Source organism: Equus przewalskii, chromosome 18, assembly GCF_037783145.1.
Source record: "Equus przewalskii isolate Varuska chromosome 18, EquPr2, whole genome shotgun sequence".
NCBI classification, from domain to species: Eukaryota; Metazoa; Chordata; class Mammalia; order Perissodactyla; family Equidae; genus Equus; species Equus przewalskii.
In genome coordinates, this window is record NC_091848.1 from 59,101,720 (window position 1) to 59,121,475 (window position 19,756).

Below are 19,756 nucleotides of genomic sequence, written 5' to 3' on the forward strand. Positions count from 1 at the left end.
AGAGAAGTGGAATGTGACAAAACAAGGGTTGATAAACGCAGATGCTCAAACCAGGCTCGCCTCAGATACCGATAACTATTCCTAATGACTATCTTGACTCTTATTTTTTCCTGTAATTTTTCAGACGGCAATGCCATCATATATTGTTTGCTTCATTTTACGAGAATCAATGTCTGCATAACAAAAGGTGCTAATTGGAGAGGATCCTGAGTCACCTTTTCAGAGCAAAGCCACCTGGATTACTGTTTTCCTCAGACTGACCTTTCTGTTCTGCAGGAAAGACAATCAGGAAATGCTCTCCAGGCCATTTTAGTACGAAACACAAAAGCTTAGAAATCCCCTGTGAATAACTGAAGGCAACCATTAGGAGTACAGCCAACCAGTCTCTTAATGGAGAGGTCAGGAGGAGCAGTAGGCACAGAACCTCTCTGAGAGCCCAAGGAACATTGGTGGTTTATAATTGATTTTTCTGTGCAGATTTCCTTTTTTTCAAATTATAATTATATCAGTGTCATTAATAATGGCTGTTGCAAGGGGCCTTGCCTTACTCTCCAAGGCAAAAATTAAATCTGGTCAGAGGAGCCTCATAATTATTTCTACTTATTTGAAGCAGAACACAGACAGGTTTCTTCCCCCTCATCTGGGAGTCTAAGATACTTAAGTCTCCCCCTGAGCAGTCAGGATAATAATAGCAGAGCCGGGAAATGAAGCCCCTTACTACACATCGCCCACCAAGTGGGAATATGCGAAGAGAGTTCTGTTGTGATAGTTTAACTCAGAGCGCTTCTGTAGTAATTATTTTTTTTCTAAATTTTAAAGGTCTGATGCATTTCTTGAGGATGTTAACTATCTTTCTAAATTAAGAAAGTAATGCATTTTCTTAAAGAAATTTCTTTTTAAAGAGATGTGCTGATTAACAATTAGAAAAGCTGAGCCAAATAGCAGAGCTCGGAGGATTGGTGGAAGCCGGGAGATGCCTTGGTTCTAGCAAGGCCTTTGTTAAAACACTTACTTGAATATACTAGGTAATACAAATCCAGATACAGATTTCTTGGGAAATGGCCTTTCTTGATTTAATTTTCTACTTACACACACACACACACACATACACGTACATGTGCGTGCACGGATTCATACTACTACTTTGGCTAATCTTTTCATACTTTGAGTTGATCTATTAATCTTCCCACGACTTCTTATACAACCCTGCAGCAGGATACTTACTTGCTTTTTTTTTTCGTTTTTTTTGTTCTCTTTTTGGCAGGGAAGACTGGCGGCCCTGAGCTAACATCCATTGCCAATCTTCCTCTTTTTGCTTGAGGAAGATTGTCGCTGAGCTAACATCTGTGCCTGTATTCCTCTACTTTATATGTGGGACGCTGCCACAGCATGGCCTGAGGAGCAGTGTGTAGGTCCATGCCAGGGATATGAACCCATGAGCCAGGGCTGCTGAAGCTAAGGGCATGAACTTAACCATTACGCCCCTGGGCTGGCCCCAATACTTACATATTTTGATACTTCAATTAATATTGATTTGGGAAAAGTCCAAATATTTCATTTATTAATAACCTGAGAAGGCACTGTGTCAGTTCATATTATCAAGTTTAGAAATCTGTTTCATAAATTAAATTTTAATTACACAATATTAACTACTTTCCTATATTTCTTTACTAGCTAGGAGTGATCAGTTAGGGAGAGAAGACCTCTGTTGTTTCCGAGGTGGCTTTATCCTTTTGTAAAGCCAGGGAATTGTGCGCTCATGGGATCTGGTCTACTTTGTCAAAATTTGTTAAGGTCTTGCAAGAGTCAGAGCAACATAAATCCTTAGTTGTGGCTGAATATAAGGTCGAAGGTGTAAGTTTTTCTTTTTAATCTTCATAATGAGGAGTAAGCATGAGATTGCTTGGAAATGTAGTTAGGTTGTTTATTTTACTTTTATTTTAGAGACAGAAAAATAGCTACATGGGCTACTTAAATGACATGACTGAATTATTTGGAAAAAAAGAGATCCATTGTATGTATTAAGGTTTATATGTTGAACTTTGGACAGCATTATCCATTCTTCCAGGGAAATTCTAAAAATTGAAATGGCTTTATTACTGAGCTATTTTTTAAAAACCATGGGCATTTCAGAATAGGTACATAGCATTTCCTGACAGATCATTTTTCTGTTGAAGCCAAACTGAAACACCATAGATTCTTCCAAGAAGCCTGATATGGCAGCCAGTCCCAAGATTGACCCCAATGATCCCCACCTTCTAGTATTTACAGTTATGCAACGCCTCCCATAATTTACTAGGGTTGGTCTGTGTGTGATTAGGTGATAAAAGACACTGCCTCTTTGGTCTTGAATGTGCATTCCTTTTAGAGGCCATCAGGCCCATGTGACAAAACAGCCAAAGCTTTCCAGAGTCACATGGGTGAGGTTGAAGAAGATTCCACAGCCTCAGCTGAGCCTCCAGCTGACAGCTTGCGTGCAACCCCTGGGAGACCCTGAGTCACAGCCAGCCAGCTGAGCCACTCCTGCATTTCTGATTCTCAGACACCTTGAGAGATGACATACTTTCATTGTTTTAAGCTGCTAAGTTTTTGGGTAATTTGTTATGCAGCAATAGAAAACTATTGCTGCATCTGTAGATGAGCTTACTGTTTATCATCTTTTCATGTGAGGGTAGCCTATGAAACATCTCCTAATTGGTGGTGCTTTCTAAGAAGAGAACACGGAATATTAGAAGACGACTGGCTTTGCATTCAGCACATCTGTAATGTGGTCTTGGCCAATGTCACGCAAGCCACAGTTATTCTGGGTCTAGCTTTCTAAGATATATAAGACAGTTAGATTAAATTAACTCTAATGACCATTCATATTTTAAATTCTATAATTATGAGAGGGCTCTCACGCTCTCAGTTTTGGAATCTCTTTGTAAATGAAATCTTTATATATTTACCACAATATTGCCCACTTTTCAATATATCTCAACTTCCGTGAATGATCAATAATCAGGGAGGGAAGAGTGCTATTGCAAAGATGGTAAACAAGGGAAAGAGAACGTGGGCTGTCATAGAGCATCTGCATAATCTACTCTAGCCTTTAAGGATATGAAGGCATAGAAGAAATGAAAACTATGAGGGAAGAGATGAAAAAGCAGGCACAGCAAAGTAATTTACTCCAACTAGGGAGTAAGGAAATAATAAAATCTGCCAAAATAAGTAGAACACCATGCTTCATGAGCTGTTCTCATACAGTATAAAGAACATGTTTTAAATAGAAGGGTGAGAATCGTGTATCAAAGCAAAATATATCCTTGCTATCCTCTATATGTCTAATATGTACTTGGAAACTACAGTAATAATGATACATTTTCCATAATTAGGCCATACTACTGTCCATTTATATCTAAGTTATAAGAATAATTTTTCTGTCTTTATTTAAAGTCAAATGATTTATATTTCCTAAAAGATGTACATTTATATTTTAAAAAATAAATTTTGTAATTTCCAAATTAGAATATTATCACATGCTTATACTAAAACTTATTCAGAGACAATAAAATAATGTTATGGGATGGTATCAGTTGGTTAGTAATGATGCAGAAGTTAGTTTTTAAATGTAGGTCCTGGTTCTGCTCTGTACTTTACATATGAGCTACTGTATTTACATGTGTCTGACTTATTACCATATCATCTATAGAAGAGAATAAGCCTTTTGATGCTCATGCTTGCGGTTTGGGTAACAAAAATTTAAGTTTGGGTAACAAAAATTTAAAGGACCTTCTATGCAGGGACTGGACCACAGTAAAACCAGCACTGGTAGTGTACAGAAACTAACAGCAATTTTAGCAGGTTGTATGCATTGAGTACTTACTCTTTCCAAGCAGTAAGTGAAATGATTTACATTTAAAAGTCTCATTTAATTTATTATTCATAATTGCTTATGTGGTTGTTATCATTTCTCTCCTAACAGATGAGGAAATTAAGGCTTAGGGAAATACAACTAGTTGCCTGTGGTCCCATAGCTAATTAGCGTCAAAGCCTGAATTTCAACTCAGGTCTGTCAAAATCCATGACTAGACAGAGTACTACTTCCTTTGGTTCTTGAGGAGCTGAAAAAGAGCTGAAAATGTAATAAGGCCGTTGTCAATCTGGTTGACAGAAACTAAGCAAAGGGAAGTTTAACGGCTTGCGCAAGGTCCACAACTAGTCAGAGACAGAGGTGACAGCAGAACTACCCAGTTCACTTTCATTTCAATTGCTTTGTGATTTTAAATTATAGTACATTTTTGTTCTTAAGTGTCAAATACTTTATTTCATAAATATCAATGTGAATTAACTAAAGAGCCACCAAAAATTAAATAAGGGACAGAAGAAAAAAGAAATAAGCAATAGTCCAGTCACTTTTAATGTTCCATCAATACGTAAATATATTTTATTACAGTTTCTCATTAAGTTGCCAGTTGGAGGTTAAAATCTAAGTGGGAATCGTGAAGTAGCTAGGTGTCTCTCAATTAGCTAGTAGCTAATTAACTTATCTTAAAATGAGTTAACACAGGTAAAGGGCACTGAGTAAATGCTAGAATTGCTTTTGCTTTTTCATAATCCACCTTAGGTATTAATACCAAGATTTTGTTCTCTACCTTACTCAAGACTGGAAAAAGTAGTTTTTACGATTAGAATTGCAAGCATTTTAACTTCTGACTCATTTTAATTTTTCTAATTTATACAACAAAATCAAATTGTGGCCTTCAGTAAATAAGGGTTCCCTGCTCCAACAGGGCAGGTTTCCCAACTCTGGATACACTAGAAACCTTCCATGTCAGACCTCCCCTCTGGCAGTAAAAAATCTGCAGATAAAGTCAGGAAGCAGAGGCACAGAGATGCTCATATATTTATTAAGGAAAATTTGTATAAAAGGTTGGATTTTCTTTATAGTATTACAATGTTTTGAAGTCTATGGGGACTAATAAAACCCATGCTTAAAAATGCACGGTTTAAAAACACGTACACACCTTTCACAAAAGCATTTACTCGAGTGAACTATTTCCAGGGAGGAAACCACACCAAATTCCTGATTGGCTACCAAGAAAAGTTGCTCCTCTGCCAGGTGGTCCATATTCCCTCCATTAGCATTTCCTAATAAATCCCTGAAGGAAAACGGAGCCAAACAATGCACCTGTGAACAGTCACCTCATCTGTTTTAGAAAATCTCTCAAGGTAACTTCACAAGGTTTTTCATACAATTACAGGCTTCAAAATCCTTGGAAGAAATAAATGCATTTTTACTCAATTTATAAATTTTTTTATTGAGTGCCAGATGGAAGAGAGTGGCAGCAGAGTATCAGAAGAGAAAAGGTAAATTTATGGATTGGTAATTATGTTTGTACTTCTGGCCCCAAATGGTAATTGTTTAAGGAATAGGGAAAAATATCGCTGTAGTTTTCACTGCATTTGAAATGAGCAAAACTTGCATTTCTCCCCTGGGAGTATGTCTCAGTGGACATTTTAATAAGGCTGTGACCAGGGGAGACCTGTGAAGGCTTAGAGACATAATCTAATTGCAACTCTTAGTGTGAAATTTCTATTAGAAAATCTGGCAAGATTTACCCACAGGCATCATATAGTAGGATGCACTCTTTCATCTTTTTAGGATAGAAAGTTAGATGTCTGACTTGTATGTTTGGCTTTCAAAGGTAACAACATGATGTTTACGTTTTCTGTTAATGGAAGGGTAGTCCTTTGAAGGCTGACTGAAGGCAGCCTGAATTCAAGGCAATGTTACAGTCAAATAACACCTCTCTGTGGGACTCCTGTTCCTCTGATTTTCACCAAACCAGATCAGAAATTTAGAGGAAGTTTGAATTTGTGTCCTTGTTAGTCCCCAGAAGGAATTTTATGAAGGAATGAAAATATAATAGAAAAATACTAATTTTTCATATTCCATGGCTACACTGATTCTTGGTGGGCATCAGCCCAGACACTTCATCGAGGGTATTTTTTAAGAGGAGGTGGAAATTTATGTGAGTAATTAATCACTTAAAACTAGCCTTATATTTTTCTCTTTTCTTAGAAGGACAAAACTTGGTTGTGAAATATGTAGATTTCCAAATAGTAGAAGAAACTGAATTACTCTTTCATTCTTAAGGTTTTTATATACTTTTCTGTAATTTTTCCATATTTCATATTTTCATCGGAAACATAAAATCTCTCACTCCTACTTTACTCTTACTTGGTTATTTCTTATCACCTTGCACAGCAAAGCAAGACACATTAAAATAATAAGCTTATGCAATCATGGAGTTTCAGAATTGAAAAACAACTTAGTTTACTTTACCCCCATTAAGAAAGAGATAAAGACATGGAATTCAGGAAAGTGATGAAATAGCAATTTAAGAAAAGCATGACCAGGAATTTCAAAGCAACTGATTATGACTTTAGGATGTGAAATTGAAAGAAAATGTTGTGGAGTTTAGAGCCAAGTGAGATATAGCAAGTTGGCAGGAGTGGCAATTACTGTGCAGCCTTACCCGGTGTTAGTACTGTGCAGCCTTACCTGGTGTTACTACTGTGCAGCCTTACCTGGTGTTACTACTGTACAGCCTTACCTGGTGTTACCACTGCACTGCCCTACCTGGTGTTACTACTGTGCAGCCCTACCTGGTGTTACAAAAGAGCATCAGGGCCCAGGTTGCATTTCTGGAGACTATGTAAGAATCCTAGCCCTCTGAGCATGTGGAGAGAGTATTGTTTTATTCTTGGAAAGCAGATTATAGACTTATAATACTCATTACGTTTATAACCTTCATTTCAGTCTATAAATTTAGGTTTATTCTAAAGGTTTGAATGAAATATATTTAGAATACTTAGTTCTATCAACTTTATTTTCTCCTTTTCCAGATGTATCAAATCTTTGACATACTAAATCCAGCTTCTATAATTTTAAACAAACCCATCTTTCAAATCAAACAAAAGATAGTATAACTCTTATGAAATAGTAGACAATTTAACACTAGAGGAGTCAGTAGACACTTGTAATTTTCAAATGCGTGCAGACTCTATGCTGATGCAATGGTGTAAATATCTCATCTCTTCCTATTCCGACATGTTCAAACCATCCGGATGCTGCTGTTGGTGCAGCACTGGCACCGATCCCAGGCTTGCTACCACGAGAATCTCTGCTCCCGACACCAGGGACTCTCTGGGCTCACTAAACCAGACAGGCTTCTGCATTGTGTGGTGTCTGCTGCACAACGTGGAAACTGGCCACGAAATCTCCACAGAGAGTGTGTGTACCAGTGAATTCCCTTGCTGTCCATTTTCTCTCAGGTAATGTTGTTTTAATTAACTTTATTCACCATCTCAGGTGAACTGCATCTGAAACACTCAACTGCATCTGAAACGGACTTGGTCCTTTCTTTACCGCATTTTGCTTCCCTCGAATAGTTTAGGTTCTAAAATCATACAAACCACGTGACATCTACGAGGTCCTGCCAGTTATAAAGAGGTGTGGCACTTAAGGTCATGAGTATGTTTGGAGGGTTGTGATTATTTCCCCTCTGTCCACACTTGAGAAAGTGGGGTAATGAGAAAAGACCCTAGAGACTCGCAATTCAAAGCGTGGGCCTTGGAGTAGCAGTGCGAGCAACCCCCCGGGAGCTTGTTCCAATTACACATCCTCATCTCAACCCCCTTAACCCACCTCCAGTCAACAAGATCCTCAGGTGATCCAGGTGGCCCAGATGCCCTTTGCTCAATCACCCCTTTCTTAGTTCCTGTGTAATAACGCGTTTAGCTTTACATTTAGGTTACAAAATGCACAGGTTGGTTGGGCACGGGGGAAGGAGGACGCAGAGGATGAAGGAGAGATGTTCCTGTGCCTAGATGGTGGATGGAGGCAAGAGTAGCACTCGTGCAGGTGAAGAGAAATTCTCTTCTTCCCTTGAACAAATGTGTAAGTGGAGGAACTACAACAAAAAAATAAAGCTGCATGTTGACCATTCCACGAGGAAGGATTTTTTTCTGTCTTCAGTTGATTATTTCTATAATAATTGCTTCATAGATTTTTAATCAAATAAAAATGAAGGTTTACTGATTATGTATCTTTAGAAAAATGAGTGAAAGGTATTGAATTCTTATCTAGGGAAAAGCTATCTTGAGAAAGTAGAACAGGAGGGGAGCAGAGGAGCAAGGACATTGTGCAAAGCTTGATATTGAGAAGCATGTGACTTTCATAAATGACCCCAGCGAAGCTACCTTAAATCATCCGAGTGATGAAAATAGTTCCCATAATAAAAAGCTTCCCATAAATCTCCTCAGCTTTTTGTTAAACATTAGTCTCGTGACCTGAAATTATATATTTTTACATAAAGCTCATAGATATCTTACTCTATAATTGGTGGACAAGGCAAAACAATGGCAAGCTACTTTAATTCAGTATTTTATGTAGATAATTAGTTACCCTCTGGATATAAGTAATGTTTCCTTTCTTATGATGAGTTTTCTTGAACAAAATCTAAAAACTGCTGACTGTGGTAAAAATTAACAAGAGAACTTTAAGGAGAAGACTTTAGCAGTCAGTGTCTTAAAATGCTGGGTGTAAGAATAATGAACTGCTATGGGGGACTCATGTTTGCAAAATGAGCTGCCAGTTGGTAATTAGTGGAGCTGTACAGCGCCCTGGTGAGACAGGTATGTTTTATTGCTGCCATTTTACAGATGCAAGATGGGCATCAGAGAGTAATGAAGTATTTGGCTTCAGGGAGCCTAGAAAATCAGCATCAGCAGAAAGCACTGACGTTTCTGAGACATCCAGTTGTGATGCAAGTATCACAGCCAGCGTTCACAACCACTGACTGGCTGTGCAATTTTGGTGAAGTTTCTTAGTTTCCTCATCTGTAAAATGGGAAGAGTAATAGTATTTATCTGAAAGAGTTGTATTAGAATTGAATTATTGAATCCATGCAAAACACTTTAAAAAGTACCTGGCATAAAATTAGTCATCTATTATTGTGTAGGAATTATTAGCTATATGCCTTTCTGAGCACAGGGATCTTAAAGTGGACAAAAGAAATCCCTGCCCTCGTGATTTACATTCTAGTGATTAACAGAACATTCTCTCAGCTGATGGACATCTGTGTGTGCGTCTTTCTTAGAAAGAAACAGGAAGAAATAGGTAGAAATAGGACGTCTTGCAGGCTGTCTTTTTTTTAATTGCTATGTGTAATTTCACAGCGGCTAGGTGACCTTTTTCAACTTCCTGTATATGAGTCCTGAACAAAGAGAGGATTTTACTAATTTATGTAGAATTTGATTGAAAGCAAACACATTGGGGGTTGGGTGACAAAGACAAACAAGAAATGACCTCCTTTCTTCAGGGGCTTACAAACCAGTGAGGGAGTCAGATACACACACATGACTCTAATCAAGACTAACTCTAGTAAACATAATTTAAAAACACAGATGCAAGAGAAATAAGAGAAAAAGGAGAGAAAAAATTAAGAATGTGACTAGAAAGGATAAAGAGAGAAGGGAAGAGTATAGATAAGGGAAAGGTATGTTGATATTCAACAGGATTTTTGATATTTTGTGACTGCAAGACAGTTTGCACCATTTTGAAGGTGGAGACCGAGTGCTTAGGAGCAGATGATGTCTCGATTCTGTTGAAGTAACTTCCTAGGCCCCAGATGGAGCTGCTCCCGCCCAGGTGCCACATCAGCAAATGAAACTTAGGTCACTTTCGTGTCCCTGTAAGTGTTCCACTCTACCAGAAGCACAGTGCATCCAGTAGCCAGCCCCCAAATGCCAAGACGACTCTGGGCTCTACTTATTTCTGTGTTCCTTCTCATGCCAAACAAGGTGGACTATGTGGCCCCAACCAACTAGATATTTTCTGTTTTTCTTTCCATGTTCTTTATACTTTATCCCATAAACCCTTCCTGCCTTTGCCTCATTTTGCAGTTCTCTGAATGGAGACTATCCACTTCATAAAGTGTTAGAGAAAGTTTGTCTGTATCACCTAAATTGTCTTCATTTTTTTAAAACAGTTCCCTCATTATGAGTAGGGCTTGTTTTTGAAGAAAAGCACTGCTGGTGAGTAAATAAAAAATAGAAATTTTTTGGTGACTTATACTTGATGTTCTTCATTATTTTAAGTACCTTTTCATATTCAAACAGTATTCATTTGAGTTCAAAGAAAATGAAGGGCTTTTTGAGCATGAAAAGAGAAAAGTAACTAAGAATTGGGCAAGCATGATGAATTGAATAGGGACTCTCTAAGTAGTTTGCTTCCTCCTCCAGGCCTCTCTCCACGCGCAAGACAACAGAGCAGGGCCTTGATTACAGTGTGGAGAACACTGCTCCTTGTGGTGAAGCATTTTTTAAAATGTATGCACATATTTAACTTCAGTAGCTGTAAACAAAAAACTACAGCCTTTGGGGGTTCAGATAACGTATCTATTAACTGTGTAGGCACAAATGTAGCATTTGGACATAGCTAGAGCTGTAAGAGATTATCTTCCTAGACTCTTATTTTACAGATGAGGAAACAGGACAAAGAAAGCTGAGGTCTGAGTCAAACTCGAATCTTTGAACACCCAGCCCAGGGCCTATTTCTAATCTACCTCATTCTCTGAGCACAGGTCACTGGTAACAACAGCATGCTGTTTCACCTCAGACATGTGTAGACACTTCACATCCCAAGCAGCTTAACTTCTTTTGTGAGTTACAGAATAATGCTCCTAACGCAATGAGAACTTAATAAAACAGCATGAATTCCTCAGAGAATAGTGTAAATATTGATCGTTCGTGGATTTATTATGAGTTAGCGATACAGAGTAACTTTGATTAAAAGGAAAGGTAAGGTTTAAACGCTATAAATTAAAGACTGAGGAGAATGTGAATATTACAGCGAGCTGAGGATTGAAACGCTGTCCGCTCTCTGAGACAAGTGCCTCGGTTAACAGTGGGTGTGCCGCCTGCGATCACCCTCACCTGTTCCTACCCCCATCCCCCAGCTTCCGTGTTTTGCTTTTATAGGCTTGTACCCGCACCTTCTTTAGAGACGTAAACTTGGGCTACTGGAGCCGCTACAGAGCACCAGAGTGCCTATGACTCTTTTCTGCAAACTACATGTACATCTCCATTAAGGCTTGTAACCAATGACCCACTGGAGCCAGAATATGGAAGCTCAGCTTCTTTGTCTCCGTAGGATGAACTCAGAGATGTAGTTTAGGTTCCAGGGCTCGCCTTGGTCATTCTGAGTTTAGTTGGCATCTTCCTTCATAGTCCTGCTTACTTCATTCTCTTACCATTTCTCCTGGGAGCTTTCTTAATAATCATTTGCCCATGAATTCCTGTCTCAGGGTCTACTTTTGGGCAACTCGATCTAAGACAACTACCAAAGCTACTTAGGATCCATCCATCCATCCATATACCCAACCATATTTGTCTGTGCTTGCTACCTCCCTCTCTCTTCTTTGCCTCTTTCTATGTACCTCTGTCCCCCACCCCACTCCAACCCAATAGGAAACACTTGAAACAGCATGGGGTACACTGTATTCCAGTCTATATTTCTCTACACTTATATAATCGTACACAAATATACACATATTGGGGGGAATATTTGTGTTCCAAAAACAGGATCATTTGTACATCTAGTCCTTTGTATCTTACTTTTATTACTGTACAATATTTAGGTTCCTAATAAAGAAGGAAATTAGCACTTTCAACTAAATGTTCTGTTGTAAGTTGCCCTAGTTATAAATTTTATAAAAATAGTTGCTTGGAAGGAGAAACCATGTTATAGATGTAGATATGGAAAATGTACAGTTAGAATCTGAAGTCATAGTTGGGAAAAAGTTTTAATGCTGTCAATCATCTTATGCTCTCTCTGAAAGGTTTGATATTCTAATACCTTTGATTGGTCGACTATGCCTTGTGTATTTATGTACAAAAAGATAGTCATTTTTATTTAGTTTGTACGCTATTCCCATGCTATTGTGTTCTGATTGTATATTATATTATATTATATTATATGCCAAATATTTTCCTGTTGTTTTCTTAAATGATGTTTAATAGTGATTTAGTGTGCTTTTCATCTTTAGGTCTGTTTATAATTAATATTTACAACCCACTAGAAGGGTTGATATCTTTATTTCCATTTTGTAAATGTGAATCCGAGACATAGGGAGATTAATTGACTTTTTCCTGGCCACAAGCACAACGAGAGTCAGAGGCAGAACATGAATTAGGAATCCTTGGCTTCCAAGGCCAGTGTAATCTATTAGCTCTGGATCGTTGCCATTTTCTTACAAGATAAACTCCTGCATAACATCGTTTATCTTACCACTAAAACATGGATATTATGTCAATTACCATATTTCAGAACCTTATTGAATTCTAAAATCTTGATTGGATGAATGTGGTTCCCTTTTTAGGGAACGTATGATTTGTCCGTAATTGGAGATATTGCACTGAACTTCAGTTTATAAAATAAAACAGCAGATCTAAATGTAAATAAAATTTTTAATCAGCTATTTCCATTTATCCCTTAAATTATCCTTTCGAAATTATAGTGGGCTGTAACCTTAAACTCTTTGGCAAAGTATATGGCCTACACAAACTCACTGTAGGTTACATTAATTCCATTTTACCATTTCTTTCCAAGTAGATTTTGGAAACAATGTCAACTAAGCGTAACTAGTTGCAGGAGTTGCCACTTCTTACTATATTGTAAAACTCTCTAGAGTAAGTCATGACAGAGATGAACATCTGTATCTTCTACTCTAATCTGACATAAGACGAGACAAATTAATCAAGAAGTTATAAGCAGAAAAGTAAATTAGAGAGTATTCAAAGACACGGGAGGTATGAGGTTATGCCAAAGAAGAACAAGTTTTAAAGTAAAATAATATAGCATAACAACATGCTTAATATATACATATATATATATATATCTATATATGTATATGTAGTATTTTAGAAAGCTCCAAATAAGACCTACTTTCTCATAGTACTTGATCTCGTAGTCCAGTATGGCTCCATTGGAAAAAGCAGGTGCTTGCCATGATAGGGCAATGCTATTTTGGGATGCCCAGTCCTTCCTTACCATACCTATCAGGGAAGGTGCTGAAAGGAAAGAAAACAACTAAGAATTAATTGGCAGGAATCATTCTCCAGAATCCTTTCTTTAATATTTTGTCTTCCAAAGAAAATGTAATTCTTATTGAACAGGACATCAATTGTTGATGTCAGATTAAGAAGATAGACTTAAGATCTACTCATTCAATCCAAATAAAGTATTAAAACATATTTAGAAATACTACTAGGGAACATAGGAAAAACTCCATTAGTCCAGAAATAAGGGCCAGAGCTCATCATCTTCGGTTTTGTTAGAGGAGGACATTTTTCTTTAAACTGGCTTTGGTTTTGAGCTATGACATGAAGAACAATACACTTAGCTCCTATGTTTTATCAAACCTTAATCTGCTATAGAAAAATCCTCTGCAATTACAAGATATTCAAGACTAGGTTCTTTATAAAGTCTCAGTACTTTAAGGAAGTTTATATCACAAACTTCTTAACTACAGTAAATTATTGCTTATTAATGTGAGGATTCTTTCTTTTGCAAGCTTTCTGTGATATCTGCATAAAATTGAAATATATAACTTCTGAATTTTATTTTAAGAATCATGTCTTTTTTTCTATGTAACATTGTTTTAACAATCCAATCATAACCTAAAGTAATCTTGCGTTAAACTTCCAAAATTTACCCACAATGCATACAGTGTAGATTCTTTTCTCTAATAACATATTTCTCATCTTTAAGTATTCTCCTTTTTAAAAACAGTAATTTGTGTGTTTTTTTTTTTTTTGAGGAAGATTGGCCCTGAGCTAACATCCATGCCCATCTTCCTCTACTTTATATGTGGGACACCTGCCACAGCATGGCTTGATAAGCGGTGCATAGGTCCACACCTGGGATTTGAACCAGCAAACCCCAGGCCACAGAAGTGGAGCATGAGAACTTAACTACTACACCACTGGGCCAGCCCCTAACAACAGTAGTTTTTTATATAGAAGTTAAACGTCACTCATAAAAAGAGAAATACAAATTAAATCTATTGAGATACCTTTTCTCATCTATCAGATTGGCAAAAAATCCAAAAGTTGGACACTGGCTCTGTTGGATAGGCTGTGGGGGAAAAGCACTTTAATACATTGTTGGTGGGAATACCAAATGGAACAACTCTTAGGAAGGGAAATTCAACAATTTAAGGCCAATTATATGTTCACTTACACTTTGGCTTTTTGGAATCTATTCCAAAAAGACATTGCACAGATAGGAAGTGACATATTTACAAGACTACTCACTAAGATTTATTTGTAAAGATTGGAGACAATTTAAATGTCCATCCATAAAAGACTGGTTGAAAAAGCTATGCTACATCCACTGGTGAATTGTGAAGTTGTAAAAAGGAATTGTGACTATCTATAAATACCACCGTGGGATCACTTCAGGATGTGTTTTTAAGTGAAAAAGTAAGGTGGAAAAAATGTATAAAAAACTATACAGTAAGAATAAGGATAAACCTAAGAATAAAAAATAATAAAAATGCTCGCCTTTACGGGGTGAGAAGCAACAGGATGGACACTACAGTGTTAAAAGCTAGACATCTCAGAATATACTTTCCCTGAAGATTTACTTTGGAACCATGTAAATATCTTAAATGATTAGGAACAAATTAACATTTAAAAAAGCAAACTAAAAAAATTTTTTAAATAAACAAAAGAAAGAAACCTGTTTATTGAGTTGGAGGTATAGCCTCCAAGAGGAACTACTTAAAGTGACTTAAAACATGGTAACTTAGCATCCAGCCCAGTGGGGTATATTTTAAGGACTGGAAAAAAATGCAAAATTATTAAACTATTTTTAATAATGATATTGTTGGTGGTAGTACTGGTATTGTAATTCTGAATCTGTGTGTATATATTGAGGGATAAAGTGAATGAGTAATTATGTTGGTGCTACTGACAACTAGGATTTTTCTTTCCTGGGGAGAAACGAGATATGGATGTCAGATCAATGAAGATAAGCAATAACTCTATAGAAGTAAACTCATGATAATAAAAATTAGAAATGTAAATATCATTATGAACTCATGATATCTTTCCAATTCATTTTAAGAAATCTATTCAGGGGGCTGGCGTGGTGGCACAGTGGTTAAGTGTGCATGTTCCACTTTGGTGGCCCAGGGTTCACCGGTTCAGATCCCGGGTGCTGACATGGCACTGCTTGGCAAGCCATGCTGTGGTAGGCGCCCCACATATAAAGTAGAGGAAGATGGGCATGGATGTCAGCTCAGGGCCAGTCTTCCTCAGCAAAAAGAGGAGGATTGGCAGCAGATGTTAGCTCAGGGCTAATCTTCCTCAAAAAAAAAAAAAAAAAAGAAAGAAAGAAAAAAAAGAAATAAAAGAAATCTATTCAAACGTACGAATCACAGGTGAGAACAGGATTTGAAAAAATTGATTCTCTATGATTAAGATCAATATACTTTAAACTCCAAAGAAAGACAAGTATTAAGTTTGTATTTTACTTCTGAATGTTGCCTTTGTAGCTTAAGGATAAAATATTTTCTTAAATTTATGAGAATGACAAGTTTGTTTCTCCTAAGGAAATAAGTACTTTAGAAACTATATTTAAAACTCATTCCAGCTATTCGATGAAAGCATTATTGTGGGACTAAAATATATTCTTAAACATGAGTGATAATTACAGAAATTGCTAAGCAATAGAAGAGCTTTTGCTATAGTCTAAAAGAGAAATGGAGAATGTGGTAAATAAGAAAAAGTGCTCAGATAATTCATATTTAAATTGAGTCATATTCACTACTAATAAACTATTATTAATAAATTTATCCCTGTTGGAAACATTAATATTTCCGAATTATAGTGTATTAAATGGTGCCTTATGGAAAAACTATAACTTTAAAGTGAATCATACAAATTAGAAGTTGATTTAAATATATCAATTCATTACAATTTTTGAAAATGTCCTTTTCACGTACACAATTTTATGGTTAATTTTCAGTTTAATGTGCAATGTCATAGAACAGTGTTACCAGTGTATTACATTTTGCCTCATAATTATTTAGCACTCAAGGTCAAATGATAAAATCTTTGCGAAGCTTCGATTCAGTTTTGGCAGCAGCACCTCAGAACTAGTGACTGACCAGAGGCACGCCCTCTTCTATGTCCAAGCCTTCGACGGCTACCTCACTGTATGGGCGCATCATCTAAATTTTGTGAGTCCTCTCCCATACTTCTATAAAATAGAAACAAGGAAAATCTGTTCCCTGACTGCACAGATTCTTCACTTCGACATGGACTTCAGGTCTAAGAACTATGTGAACCCTAAAATCTCTCCACTTTTGCACATTCCTTTCATAGGTAAATATCTGAATTTTACATAGCTGTAAAACATACATAATTTTTTATAATTCTATTTTTAAATCATATGGTCTAATCCCCATTCTATTTTGATATAGTCTCCATAATTATTACTTGAATGGCTAAAATATTCAATTATAAAAGGAATGATATAATAGCCAGTAGAGGTGTGTGGTATAAATTACTGAAAACAGCAGCCTAAAGGCAAGCTTAACAGTGAGCACATTAAATCAGCCAGTCATAAGACTAATAAAGTAGGAATTAAACAGGCACAGATTATGCTGGAAAGACTTTAAAGATAATGCTTCAGGTCCTCCTCAGTGTAACCAAGTGCTGACACTGCTGTGTCATTTGGACTCATCAGTAATAAAGTGATTTTTCACTGTGGCCTCCACAGGTAGTGAGAGTTTTCTGTGTAAATATTTCCGCACATTTTTCACTAACGTCTTGTCAAGCTACCTGCCATATTGGCATGTCAGAAAGAAGTAGAAAGAGTGAGCAAGTTTTGTGTTACATGATGATATTTCCTTGGGAAAGACCCTTGAAATTCAAAGCTAAAGGCTTTAACAAAAATAGAACAACATTAACTCTGAGGACAAACTGGAAAAAAAATTAGTCCTATATTATCTATAACTTAAGGTGATATCATCAGAAACAGGAAAATCTCTCTCTTTTCTAATAACAAAGGCAGAGAATAGAGAAACCTGACAGATTGTGAATTAAATAGGGAAAATCTGTAGGACCATAGTGTCCAAAATATTTTTTAAGGAAACAGATTGAGTACTTTTTAAATGTAAAGAATATATAAAATAACAGGTAGTTAAATAGATGTCTTTTTATAACTGCTTTAGAAATCTATTCTTTAACACTTACCAATTTCCCTATGAACCACAAATATATCCAAAATTAAGGTCTTGAAAGAGAACTGAGTTGAACTGTTGTAAGTTTCCTATTGCTACTGTAACAAATTACCAAAAAATGAGTGTCTCAAAAACCACGCATATTTATTATTTTACAGTTCTGGATGTCAGAAGTCCAAAATGAGTCTTACAAGGTGTCAGGAGAGCTGGTTCCTTCTGGAAGCTCCAGGGAGAAGCCATTCCCACCCTCTTCCTGCTTCCACAGGCTGCCTGCATTCCTTGGCTCACAGCTTTTTCTTCTGTAGATGTCTCCTCCTACCTCCCTTTTATGGGGACACTTGTGATTACATTGGGCCGACCTGGATAATCCAGGATACTCTCCCCATCTCAAAATCCTTAACTTAATCAAAACTGCAAAGTCCCTTTTGCCATAGAGAACATCCACAGGATCTGGATTATGATATGAACATATCTGAGTGCCATTATTAGCCTATCACAGCTGTGACATGGCTTAACATACCACATTGTTATTCTCAGGTATAGAAAAGAGATAGAAAGCAGAAAGAAAGTAAAGCACCAATACTGCTGAATTTAAGTATCACATGTATATTTCAACTCATAACCAGGTCTCAACCACATGGGGAAAATAGATAACAACGTATATTACCACTAAACTCTTATTACGTTGGAAGAAAAGCACGTGAGGCAGATATTGTTATATTGTTCTTATAAATATTTAATAAAATATTTAATAAACATTTTCAAAACAAGATATAGATCAGAAATATTTCGAAGTATGCTCTCAGGTTTTAAAAATGTCAATTCACGTGATAAATACTGCATTTACAAAATTTCACAAGTAATATTATGGTATTGAGTGTAACGTGTCTCTTTCCTGAGCATACACTGGGAGAAACACTATCATGTGTTCGTGCTTTGCAATTATACTCACTGGTGCTTGAGCAAAAAAATGAGGAAAATCATATAGAATTAAAAGTCTGTTCTGAGTTGTGCTTTCTGGTCTATATTATTTATTATATTATTGTTCTTTATTTACATTTCATTGTGTCATCGATTGTATTTCCTTTAACACACACACACATCTTTCTGGGAAGAGACATGGGGAGGAAAAGGATAAAGAAACGAGACAGTGAAAAGCACTAAAAAAGGAAATGATGGAGGAGAAGAAGGAAGGAAGAGAAAGAAAAGGGAAGAAGAAGAGAGAAGAAAGAGGATGGCAGATGAGCAAAAGTGGAAAGTTAATTCTATTTTTGCCCAAGGTAAGAACTAAGACCGAGGGGGAGGGTTCAGGAAGAAGACAACGACTCCATATGAGAGCTTTCTAACAAGTCGAAATTTTCAGCAGAATGGACGGCCTGGTGAGGCAGTGTACTCTTAGCACAACTGCTGAGGCGAGAAGTGGGTAAGTAGTGAGCAGGGGTGTGGGGAGGGATTTTCTGCATTGCTGAAAAAATGTATTAAATGGCTTACAAGGGCCATCCTAACACTAAGATTCTATTACTTAATATTCACTGTTAAGATTTTCATTGTCACAAACACATGTGCGTAAAACTGTGCTCTTGCTGTCTCTCTCACCTAAACACACACACACGAACACTCTCACGCGTGCACGCACACACACACACACACATATCCCTAAATATAAACTTAATATGCTCAGTAGATGACTAAGAATTAGCAATAGTTGATAGAGTTTTAGAAAAATACATCGCTTCATGACATATCATTAATCTCAATTACATGCTCAAAATAAGAAATATTTGCAATAATCTGAAGCGTGATTTTGAATAGCAGTGATAATGTTTGATAGTTAAAAATTTCAAGAACTAATAGATTTGAAGGCAAGAAGGATATTGTGTCACTGTCTCCTTCCTTGCTTCCAGTTTTGAGCAGAGATTTTAATTTTGAACATATTACAATACTAAAGTAGGATTAATTTTAAGAGGAAATGCAGCAAAAATGTTAATTTTCCACTTCTTTCTTGACATTTTGAGATAACATCAAAATTCACCTTCACGTCTCATCATTAAACAATTGCTCACTCCTTTGAGCTTCAGCTTTGTCATCTTTAAAATGGAAACAGTCTCCACCCTGAGGATTTATGGGAATGAAATAAGATACACGGTATAAAGCAAATGTTTAAGAAAATTGATTCAATCTTAATTAGGAGCATGAGAAAACAACACTTTTCTAAATATGAATAAGATCTCTTTTGTTAACTAACTTCGCTGTGCACTTTTCAATTTTTGTTACATCGTTTTTGGTAAACTATTTGAGATTCAGAAAACGTAGTAATCAGACAGGTTTGTATTAAAACTATTTTCAAGAATGTGGTAATCTATTCAACAACCATTTATGTTGAAGGTCAAAGCTAAGATACTGTAGGCTTAAGAAGAAATGTAGATCAGAAACACAACTCTACTGAAAACTATTCT

At 36.6% G+C, this 19,756-nt stretch overlaps 1 protein-coding gene across 11 annotated transcripts in view; it reads right to left on the minus strand.

The window, feature by feature from the left end:
* The window catches only part of EPHA6 (EPH receptor A6), a 779,380-nt gene that overhangs the window by 273,029 nt on the left and 486,595 nt on the right, over positions 1-19,756 (minus strand). For all 11 annotated transcript variants that reach the window (XM_070582909.1, XM_070582911.1, XM_070582908.1 and 8 more), the window contains one exon: positions 12,995-13,119. In XM_070582909.1, coding sequence (XP_070439010.1) covers positions 12,995-13,119 — 125 coding nt within the window. The remainder of the gene's footprint in view (positions 1-12,994; positions 13,120-19,756) is intronic.